This window comes from Dipodomys ordii, unplaced genomic scaffold (assembly GCF_000151885.1).
Source record: "Dipodomys ordii isolate 6190 unplaced genomic scaffold, Dord_2.0 Scaffold137, whole genome shotgun sequence".
In the NCBI taxonomy this organism is placed as follows: Eukaryota; Metazoa; Chordata; class Mammalia; order Rodentia; family Heteromyidae; genus Dipodomys; species Dipodomys ordii.
In genome coordinates, this window is record NW_012267353.1 from 3,118,998 (window position 1) to 3,130,815 (window position 11,818).

General features: G+C 41.5%; 1 protein-coding gene across 3 annotated transcripts in view; it reads left to right on the forward strand.

The window, feature by feature from the left end:
- The window catches only part of LOC105996851 (serine/threonine-protein kinase MARK2-like), a 15,216-nt gene extending 3,740 nt beyond the window's left edge, over positions 1–11,476 (forward strand). The window contains exons 2-5 of one of the 3 annotated variants that reach the window (XR_001175628.1): positions 6,520–8,754; positions 8,999–9,138; positions 10,563–10,825; positions 10,980–11,055. Coding sequence is in view for 1 of the 3 variants with exons in the window: in XM_013031089.1 (XP_012886543.1) it covers positions 6,526–8,754; positions 10,980–11,042 (2,292 nt within the window). In the remaining 2 variants the exon portion in view is untranslated. Of the gene's footprint in view, positions 1–6,519; positions 8,755–8,998; positions 9,139–10,562; positions 10,826–10,979 lie in introns of all 3 variants that reach the window. The other 2 variants (XR_001175627.1, XM_013031089.1) reach the window with 2 other exon arrangements.
- The last annotated feature ends 342 nt before the right edge of the window (positions 11,477–11,818 follow it).

Consider the following 11,818-nt stretch of genomic DNA (forward strand, 5'->3'; position numbering starts at 1 on the left):
CGTTTTTAGCCCAACCCCACTGTGCTAGTATCCACACCCCCAATAGTGTATTTCTGTTTTCCTGTGCCTTCATTTCTCTGTTGACCAACAGCTTTCTTTGTGGTTATTTATGCTGTGTTCATATGTACTCACTGTGTATGAAAATTATTCTTTTTTCCTTCTTTTCCTTCTCCATTGCCCTTTTCTCCTAATGGCTCCTTACTTGGGTTCATGTTTCAACTTTATCCATATAAAGTATATATATGTGCATATATATATATATGTATATTCACATATCTAGTGTTCCTTTGTTGATTTTTTTTGGTCAGTCATGCTGCTTATACCCTTGGCTTTGTGCTCTGTCCCTTCGCTCTTGAGCTCAATGTGAGCCCTGTACCATTGAGCCACAGGGCCACTTCCGGTTTTCTAGTGGTTTATTGGAGATGAGTCCTAGGGACTTTGTTGTTGGGGCTGGCTTTGTTCCATGACAGCAGATCTCAGCCTCTTGAGTAGCTATGAAAACAGGCTCCAGCCACTGGTGCCAGGTTAAATACCTGGTAGTGTTATCTCTACATGCATATATACGTATATCAGTCTGAAGGTGTATTTTTTTTTTTCCCCCAATCCTGGAGATTGACCTCAGTGCTTGGGCATTGTCCCAGGATTTCCTTTGCTGAAAGCTAGCATTCAATCACTTGAGTACTTCATGTGTCCTGGTTGGTGGCTGTTTTTTTTGTTTGTTTGTTTATGTGGTAGTGAGTAATGGAACTCAGGGCTTCATACATGCTAGGCAAGCACTCTACCAATTAGTCTTGAATATATTCTTGTAGATAAACATTTCAGCAGTGAATGAAGATTTAAGAAATTTTGTTTTAAATGTTGCAGTGGTATTAGGTAGACACTTTGTTCCAAATGATGTATGCAACTAGTGGGTGGGGACAGGAAGGAATAACTGGGGGAGCATCAGGGGGAAAGGAGATTTTCTAACTAGAAACACACTCTTATGTAACTATTACCTCTGTGTGTCACCTTTTTGATAATAATGAAAATTTAAAAAATAAAAAAGTCCTCTTTAGTTGACTTACTTAACTCTAATCCCTGTGTACCTCACTTTCATAATAACCATAAAAAAATTAACTTTTTTTTTAACCCATGTGGGGCTTTGAACTTCGTTGTATTCACAACAAAGGCTAGTCTCCAAAAGTTGAGGTGCAGCTGCACGTCTTGCATTTTCTGAGTTGTTTATTAGAGTTAAGTGTGTCCTGGATCCTCAGGGCTTAACCCACTGGTTAGCTAGCATTTCACGGGTTAGCTTCTGGCACCCATATTTCAAAAAAAGAGAAAAGGTCTGGGAATGTGGTTTAATTGTAGAGTATTTGCTTCTCATGCATGAAGCCTTGTGTTCTTGTGTTCCATATATACAGAAAAAGACATTGCTAGCCTTGCGGAAAAGGAAGTTCAGCGACTACCCAAGCCCTGAGTTCAGTCCCTAGGACTCGCAAAAGAAAAAAGAAATAATATTCTTTAGAATATTTTCTAACAATGAAGGCTGGTGTGTTACCCAGCTATATTGAAGTGCATTTTACCCTTATTACTCGTGTACTTGTAGTTTATAGGAACCCTCCATTCTCCCTGGTCCCAGAAAATACTGAGTGTTAAGATCCAAGAGTCCAGCTTTTTTCTTTTTGTTCTCTTTTCCTTCCTTCCTTCGCTCTTTAGCTCAAGGCTAGTGCCACTTTCAGTTTTCTAGTGGTTTATTGGAGATTGAGTTTCATGGCTTTTCTAGCATGGGCTGTCTTTTAACTGTGATCCTCAGATCTCAGCCTCCTGAGTAGCGTGGATTATAGTCATGAACCACCAGCGCCTGGCTAGAGTCCAGCTTTTCTTAGTTTGTCAGATCCTTGATGGTACCGTACCCAATACATTTTAATTGTAAATAAGCAAATATAATTGTTTACAACCGAGTGAATCCTAAAGCTTCCACAGATTCTTAATTGTATTTAGAAGTAGATAAAAAAAAATCAGTGTGGACAGATAGAGTGGTTATTTAAAGCTATGATTTGTTTCTTTCCCTTTTTTTTCAGCTTTTCATTAAATAGGTTTATTAACTTTAACAAAACAATTGACAGACATGTTTTTTTTTTTTTTTTTTTGGGTCCGGTCATGGGGCCTGAACTCTGGGTGGGCCTGGGCGCTGTCCCTCAGCTCTTCAGCTCAAGGCTAGCACTCTACCACTTGAGCCACAGCGCCCCTTCCGGCTTTTTTCTTTTTGCTTATGTGGTGCTGAGGAATCAAACCCAGGGCCTCGAGCATGCAAGGCAAGCGCTCTACCACTGAGCCACCTTCCTAGCCCCAGACATGTTTGCATCATTTAAAAAAACTCTTTTAAGCCAGGTGCAGGTGACTCATGCCTGTAATCCTAACTACTAAGGAAACTGAGATCTGAGGATCACAATTTGAAGCCAGTCCAGGTAGAAAAGTCCTCATGAGATTCTTTTTTTTTTAATTTTAATTTTTTATTGTGAAAATACTGTACAGAGGGGTTACAATTACATGGGCAAGATAATGAGTACATTTATTATCAAGCATTGTAGCCTCCTCCTTTGTTGCCCCTTCCCATCCTCCCTCTTTCCCTTTTTAACCTCACAAAGACCCCAGCGATGAAGCTCACTACACCTGGTAGATAGAGCCCTGAGTGAAGCTGTTTGTCTTTTTTGTGCAGATTACTTTCCAGATGTTTCTACATCAAGAGCATATACCTGATTATACAATAGAACATTTCATTGTTACTTTCTTACATAGTTACACTTATTCTAAACATCCTCAGTCTCTGTCACTCATCTGACCCCATGTTCCACATCCAGAAACATTTTCAACAAATTTTATTCGGTTTTCAATCTTGCTAATAATACATTTGAAACATCTTCAACCTCTTCCATCCTCTTTTTTAGCCCAATCCTGTTAATGCTAGTATCCACACCCCAATAATCATTTTTCTATTCCTGACCCTCAGCTCTTCAGCTCAAGGCTAGCGCTCTTACCACTTGAGCCACAGCGCCATTTCCGCCTTTTTTCTTTTTGCTTATGTGGTGCTGTGGAATCGAACCCAGGGCCTCATGCATGCAAGGCAAGCACTCTACCACTGAGCCACCTTCCCAGCCAGCAACAAAAACTTTTTAAAGGGTATTTTGTTTTTAAACTTGTCTTATCTTGCCCTATTTAATGCTATGTCCTCCAGTTGCTTCCATTTTCCTCTTAATGATGTGATTTCATTTGTGTTTATGGCTGTGCAGCTATTCCACAGGATCCATTTGTCTACATACCACTGCCATCCATTTGTCTGTCATTGAACACCTTATCTCATAAACCACTGGCTATTGTGAATGCTGTCACAATAAATGTAGATAATACAAGTGACTTTCTAGTGGTAGAGTGTAATCCTCTGGATTGTTTATTTTTCATTTCGTGTGACCTCCATACTGACTTCCTAGACAGTTTCTAATTTCATCTCTATCACTTCAAACAGTACAACCCCACTCTTCTTTATGGCTGAGTAGATCTCCATTGTGTGAACATTGCAAATTTTCTTGATCTACTCTTCCATTGATGGGCACCTGCACTGAATTCACAATAGGGCAGTTGGGAATAGTTATGGGATACATTCAGATACATAGTCATTCTTACAGTACATTGATTTGGATTTTTCGTATATGTACTGAGGAATTGTGTAGCTCAAAGTTCTAGAAGTCCTAGTGTTTGAATGTTTTGAGAAACCTATATACCAGTTTTCCTAGTGGGTGTACTAGTAGTAACATTTATATTATCATCTTGTATATTTACTTTATATTTTCTCCTGAATCCTTGTCAGCATTGGCTGCTTGTTGTTTTCTTAATGGTGTCATTCTCAATGGTGTCAGGGGAAATTCCAATGTGGTTTTGATAGTACATAGGAAAAATGTATTCATTAGGCATTTGCACTTATTCATATGAAGAGTTTCTATACTCTCTTCTTGTGTGTGTGTGTGTGTGTGTATGTGTGTGTCATTGTTTTACTGGATTTGGAAGCAGGGTATTGCAGAGCACAAGGAAAACTCAACACTTGGGCCACATCTTCGGCCTTTTGTGCTCTAGTCAGTTTTGTAGATATGAGTTTGTGTTTATTTTCCTGCTTGTCTTCTCCTGTGATCCTCCTGTCTTCTCTCCTACATATAGCCAGGCTCTCAGATGTACACCACAATAGCTAGCTTTTTAATTGGGTGTAGGTTTTTATGAAGCCAAACCATGATCCTCCTGATTTCTGCTGAGTAGCTTTACTTACCTGGCCTTAGTTGCTTGCTTTTCGCTTGGATTAGTTTGGCTTGTGGTATTCATTTTAATGTGTTTTGGATATATTCTAGACATTCATACCTCATTGGATTTTCTCCTGTAAGCTGTATCCACATTCTGTTCTCTTGCTGGGCCAAAGCTTTTAGATAGAGTATGATTCAATTAGATCTGTCAATTCTCCATCTCATTTCTCAAGCTATGGGAGTCCTAAAAGAAGCATGATCTGTTTTTGGAGTCCTATTCAAAAAGTCATCTGTGCTTAGGTTTTGAAGTGTTCGCCCAGTGTTTTCCCCATATTTTTTTCAAGCTTAAAATCTTTGGTCCATTTAGAGTTGATTTTTGTACAAGGTGAGAGATAGGGATGCCGTTTGTCATCAGTATGGATGTCACGTTTTCCAAGCATCATTTCTTGAAGGGGGCTATCTATTTCATAGTGGATTTTTGGGGGAACATTTGTTAAGAATCATATGGCTATAGTTGTAGGGGCTTGTTTCTGGATCTTTCCTTGATCCCCTCGGTTTGGGTGTCTGTTTCTGTGTGACTCTGGGGTACACATTCAAGTCTGTTTTCATTGTTATTTCTAATATTGATCATTTTGCTCAGGAGTGCTTAAGGATTCAGGATTTTTCTATACTTCCGTATCACTTTTTGGATTAAAGGTTCTATTTCTGTAATGAATAACATTGAAGGCTTGATGGACGGTGCAGAGTTTTATCACTTGTGGTGTGAGGCCATATTAGTAATATTGGATATTTGATCTCTGAACACAAGTAGTTTTTCCATCTTCTAGTATGTTTTACAGATTCTTCTTTCTTGCTTTACAGTTTTCAGAACAGTTGTCTTTCTCCACCTTAGTTAAGTTTCCCTAAGGGTATTTTTTTCTGTGGCTATCTATTGCAGATGGTATGGTTGTTGCTTTCAGTAAATCTGTTGGTGTTTAGAAAGGTACCAACTTGTGCATTGCTTTTATATTATGGTTGTTTGCTTAAAAGGTCTAACAGATCTAAGTTTTCTGGAAGAGCATTTTTCTTTTTAAGTATAGGATCTTTTTTTTTTTTTTTTCTTGTCATGGGGCTTGAACTCTGGGCCTGAGCACTGTGTGTCAGCTCCTCAGCTCTACTGCTTCAGCCATAGCAGCACTTCTGGTTTTCTGGTTGTCAATTGGTAATAAGAGTTTCAGAGCCAACCAGGATCTTAAGATCTCAGCCTCCTGAGTAGCTGCGATTACAGGCATGAGCTATAGGTGCCTGGCAAATATAGGGTCTTTTAAGTATAAAATCATATACTTAGGGAATGATCTCTCCCTTCTTCCTTTGTATTTCTTTCATTTATCTCTTTTATTGGGGGTTTTCTTTTGTTCCGGAAATGGGTTCATAGTTTTCCTTTAGTATTGTCATGTTTTTACCTGATTTTGATTTCAAGGAGATCCTGGCTTAAGAGAATTGAGTTTGGAAATATCCTTCCCTTTTATTTTATGTGGCAGTATGCGAGAGTATGTGTGTTAGTCCTTCTCCAAAGGTCTGAGAGAATTCAGCATCAAGACCATCTAGTGTTGGGCTTTTCTTGCTGAGAGTTTCCATTACTTGCTCTGCTCGTTATTAATCTGTTTTCAATTTGGTAAGTCCAATGTGTCTCAAAATTCAGTCACTTCTGGATTTCCCAATTTGCTGTAGTATATATAAATCCTCGAAAATCTTTCCTGATGCTGGCTCACACCTGTAATCATAGCTACTCAGGAAGCTGAGATCTGAGGATTGCAATTCGAAGCCAGCCCAGGAAGAAGTCCTCATGACACTCTTATTTCCAATTAACCACTCAAAATCAGAAGTAGCTTAGGTAGTTCGCTATCCTTAAGCACAAAGAGGCTCAAGTATAGCCCCACATCAACTAAAAAACAAAACAAAACTTCCCTAATGATTCTTTTGATTTCAGTAGTATCATCCTTTCCTTTCTTTATCTTACATCTTTTCTTCTCTTTAGCTTGGATACATGTTACGACTCTTGTTTCTTTAGTCCTTTGTATTGTTCTCTTAGTTTTTATTTCATTTATTTCATCTGTGATTTTATTGGTTCCTTCTCTTTTTGGGTTTTCTTTGTTCTTATTTTTATAAGACCTTAAAGTAGACCATGCAAGAATTTATTTAAGGCAATGTTTAGCGATAAACATCCTTGGATTATAACCACTTTCAACTTTTATCTATCTGACGTTGTTAGTTGGTGATGACCATGAATCCTGCTGAAGGTGAGGAAGAAATTACAACTATTAGAGAGGAGCTCAACAAGCATTATGATCTCCTAAGAACATTAGGCCAAGGGACTTTCGCTGAAGTCAAGTTGGCCAAGCATAAAATAAGTAAAAAGATAGTGGCAATCAAGATTATAAATAAAGTAGAAAACTCTGACCACCCTTGTTCTGAAGCCCTAATATTAAGAAACCTGAATCATCCACATATTGTCAAACTATACCATGTTATTGAAAGCCCTATGACAACTTGTTTGGTGCTTGAGTATGCTACCAAAGGTGACCTCCTTGAATATGTTATGGAGTACAAATGTCTGAAGGAAGAGGAGGCCTGCAGGATATTCCACCAGCTTGCAGATGCTGTAGAATTTTGTCACAAAAATCACGTTGTACATCGTGATCTCAAACCAGAAAATATACTAATTGATAATGACTATAACATTAAACTGAGTGATTTTGGCCTCAGTGCCTTTTTTTCAGATGAGAAACAACTCGAATTATATTGTGGTACATTGCCATTTATGGCCCCAGAAATTATACGGTGCCAACCTTACCACGGCCCAGAAGTAGACATTTGGAGTCTTGGTATAATTCTGTTTTTCATGGTCACAGGTTCAGTTCCGTTTCCATCAGAGAATTTTGCAGAGCTGGAAGGACAGTTTCTTCAGCTAAAGAAAGTCATGCCAGCTTACATCTCACCAGAATTGTATTCTCTCATATGTGACATATTAAAAATTGATCCTCTAGAAAGACCTCTAATAACACACCTCAAGAGGCACACATGGCTAAAGAACTCACCACCGGGTTGCATAAGAAATAAGCGCAAGGCTTCTTATGCTCGTGTTACGAAAGTTATGTGTGCGATGGGGTTCAGCCTACGTGACATCAGGGAGAGTCTACTGTATGACCAGTACGACAGCACAATGGCAGCATACCTCTTATTAGAAGAAATGTCACCTGAAGATGCTGTCAATGCCATACAGACCAAAGCACAAGACCAAGGAGATACAACTTGCAAGCTCCCCATCATTTCATCAGTAATACAGAGAGACAGGGAGCCTTGTGGGCACAGTATCACCCCGCCCTTGCAAAATTGTGTGTCTAAGGATGAGGCCAGCTCATCAGAGGAGAGCATGAGCAAGGCCTCAACAGCACCTCCAACTCGCCCTCGCTATAGGCGGCTGATGAGCTCATCTGCTTGGAACCCATCAGACCCACCTGGTGCTGGCTCTGTGCCAGTCTGCACAAATGCAAGTGGGAGGCACTATGGGCAGCCAATGAGCTCATCCCCTGGGAGCCCATTGGCCAAGCCTGGTACTGACCTTGTGCCAGTCTGCATGAGTGGAAGCGGGAGGCAAATATACATTAGGGACTTGTTCCTTGCCCAGAGTTCTCCAGACACTCTAGTAGATTGGAATTCCAAAGCTGCCTGCTTCACAGGCACAAGTGCTAACTCCCAGGGGCTTGTTGGAAGAGCTTCCACTGCCAACAATGAATCAAAGCACAGCCTATCCCCATACTCTCAAGTGGTGTTAGTTAACTTAACTCGTTGGTGCTACCCAGTTTCAGCAGAGGTCACCAACAATCTAAGAAAAGTCAACAAATCTGTCCAAGTTTCGGTGGTGAAAAACTCCCTGGCACCATCAAATTCTCAATTCACTACCAGAGATACTTGTCAAAGCACTCAAACTTATTCACCAACCCACTCATCAGTACTGGAGGACAACCTCAGTGGTCAGCCCCAAGTTGCACCAACCATCAAGCACAACACAGAAGTCATCAACCCCATTGAAGACTCCAAGAAAAAAAATACCTCCTTGAGACAGTCATGTCCCAAATTTGCTACCATGATTGCTGGTCACAGCACCAAATACTACTCATCCTACCGGTCCTCACTACCTGAAAATGATGAAAGTGGTCAGCCCCAAGTTGTACCAATCACCAACCATGACTCAGGGGACATTGTTCCTACTGAAGATTCCATAAAGCAAAACACCCTTTCCACACAAGGCAGCAACGAAACTGCCATTGAGAAGTGTAACATAAATCACGAACAGACCAAAGATTCTAAAAAGAGAAGTCATCAAAGTATCCTAAGGAGGATTTTATCCTGCCTCCGCAGATTGTGTTGCTGTTGCCTGGGGACCAAAGCCAAATGCCCTAAAGTTGGAAAGAAAATTGCTCCTCAGAGTTGTCATCACTCAGAGGTAGGTGTTAGGCTAGCAATACTTGTACTGAATGAGAGGTAGATTTGCAAAAATGGCTTGCTGAGGGAGGTGGGAGGGGGAAGGAAGGGAGAGTTGTGGATGCCAGGGAACAGAATTCCAGATGGGAAGAATCAGTTTTAGAGACCTCTCATATAAGAGGATGATTATAGCCAGGAGTAACATTCTAGATACTCATTTCAAACTCACCAAGACAGTTCCTTTCACATGTCTCCCTGTATTTTAGGGTTGATTGAGAGGATGTCAGCTCCAAGGATGATGACACCATGGGCCATATGTACAAATACCAGGAGGAAGAAATGAGGTATTGTTTTTATAACTGAGGACTCAGCATGCCTGAACCAGGGACCACATCTATTTCAGCAGGTAGGTGTATACACAGCTGCAGACATTCCACATGAAATTCTAGACCTGATTAGTATTTGGAGGTAGAGGTGAGCTGAACTGAAAGGCTTGCTGAGCTTAGCTTTTTTGCCCCAGCTTGAGATAATGTCAGATGCTCCACCGTGGAGCACTTGCCCCAACCCTTATGTGTCCATCCTGGCATGTTTGTGAGGAGGGAAATTAGTCTTCCGGAAGGTAGGCTTCAGGCATGTAATGTCACTCTTGTCAGCATGAAGATGAGGACTGGCACACTTGGCCCAGGGAGGTTGCCCAGGTTGAGAGTGCAGTCCCAGTGTGCCTGGGTTGCAGTGCTGGGCAGAGCTGAGAAAAGCAGCCAGGGGGGCTACTTTTTACTTTTTTTTACTTTCAGGGCCCCTGTTTACTTTTTCCTCCCATGCTGCAGTAGTCTTCCTCCTCACTCTCCACTGAGGCAGATCACCCACCCAATCACACTAGGTATCAAACTCCAGGGTCAGCACAAAGAGCCACAGCTTCTAGAGACAGATGCTAGGGACAGTGCCCACCTTCATTGCTCTTTTAACTTAGGACAGCTGTGAGTCCGGTACGTCAGACCCACTTACAGGGAAAAACTGTAGCTCCAAAGGATAAGGGCTTTGCCCAAAGTCATAAAAAAGGGCTTGGAACCTAGGCCAGTCTACCTATGATGTTGTTACCAAAGAGCAGATTGTCTCACAGTAAGACAGGCTGAGATGTTTCAGAAACTTTTTGCCCTAGATAGCCACGATCCTCCTGATTTCAGAGTACAAGAGTCAACCAGTTTACCTAGTCACATGTTGTTAATATATAAGCAGAAGAGGTAAAAGTGGAATGCTGGCAAACAGCCACTATGCAGTTTGTACCACATCCCCCCTTTCTTAGACATGCATATATCTGCATACCTGTGCTATTTTTACACCTACAACCTTTCCAGCCAACTAGATGAAAAAGTTGCCTCTGTCCCCCTGTGAGACACTGTCTCTCCCACCTGAACTAGGAGCTCAGTTAGTGCAAAGGTTCCTGGTTGACTCTTGGCCAGTCAAGTCCCTTTAATTCAAGTCCTCAAAAATACAGAGGCTGTAAGTGGCTTTTTTGAAGGCTTCTCAGTAGCTACCAAGCATCTCTTTCATATGGAATTGCTGAATATCTCAAAATACGGCATTGCATACATTCTTTCTTTTGGTGGCTACATCCAGCAAACCTTACTTCTACAGTAAACATCAACAGTGCATGAGCATCTCAGGTCTATGGATGTTTAGAGTCCCTCTCCTTCACTTGTCTTCCTTGAGTGACATCTGGAAGGCATTCCAGGGCCCACCACACTTGGAAGTCATAATCCTTGGAGCCAGTTTTCCTCAATCCTCTCTCTCCTTTCACAGGCAAGCCAGCCCCTATGACCTTTCTTTCAGGGAAAATCTCCTCCTCTGGGCAAGCCAACCCTACTCAGACCTCAGGGAACCATCAGTCTCCTCCTGGGGCAATTCAACATGAAACTTCCCAGGGCAAGTCCTTTTTACTCCCTATGGGCAAGACAACCCCAACCAATCTAAGGACTCAGTTGAACCAGACCATACTTGCATGCCAGGCACCTTGGCTCTTGTACTCCAAGCAGTCAAGCCTAACAGCTTCACTGGCACTGTGTCACCACTGCTCCCCTGGAGAGTCTGTACAGGTATTGCCTTAACCATGTCAACTTTCCCCCCAAGCCAGCAACCCATCTTGACTAAACAGTAAGGCCCAAATCATTCCCTTTGAGCCCATGGGGACTCATCCTATGCGAGAACAATACTCTTCTGATGCCTAGACCATGTCTTCTTTGATCCTAGACTGACTTGCCTGTGACTCCAGAATGGATCTCCTCCAACGATAGACCTCCGACCACTGGATAGCATACTTGTAACACTGGACACATCTGCTACATCATCTTGCCACTCAGAATAGTTTGAGACTTAAACTGGCTATCCTGAACAAGACAACAGCTTTCTTGCAACATCAGAACGACCAGCCAAACAAGTTGTATGTATGCCACCCGTGGTGCAGCTGTCCTTCAGTGCCCTCCTGCCACCCCATACGTGGGATTCCTGACTATATTTAGGATCTCTAGCTACATCATTGTGAGCCTCCTACAATGTCCAGCAGCCTTGTCCAATCTCTAGCAACTGCATACTGGGTCTCCAGCAACCTCAGATCAACCAGCTCATCAAGCTATGTGCCATCCATCAAACTCCAGTAACTGCATACTGGGTTTCCAGCAACCTCAGACCAACCAGCCCATCAAGCTATGTGTCATCCATCAAACTACCTTTCATCAATTTGTACTTTTACCAGCAATAATAATAAAAGTAATATGTTTTATGATATACATAAATATATATGATAACCTGTCTTTTGCATGTGCACATATAGTGCATATGCATATATGCATAAGCAAAAGGCAAGTAATCCTAAGTATGCCCTGGTTTCTCTTCCGATCATGTAAACTTTTTACTTTTTACTTTGTACATATTGCTGGCTTCAAGAAGCCCTGGAGAGTAGAGGAGACTATGGGAAATTGAAGAATACATACTTCATTTAAAGGAAGTCAGCCTCTAGGTAAAGTCTATAATAGCCGTGAACGAATAGAGGGCCAGTCAGGTATCCTAATTTTTTAGTAGAAAAATCTGGA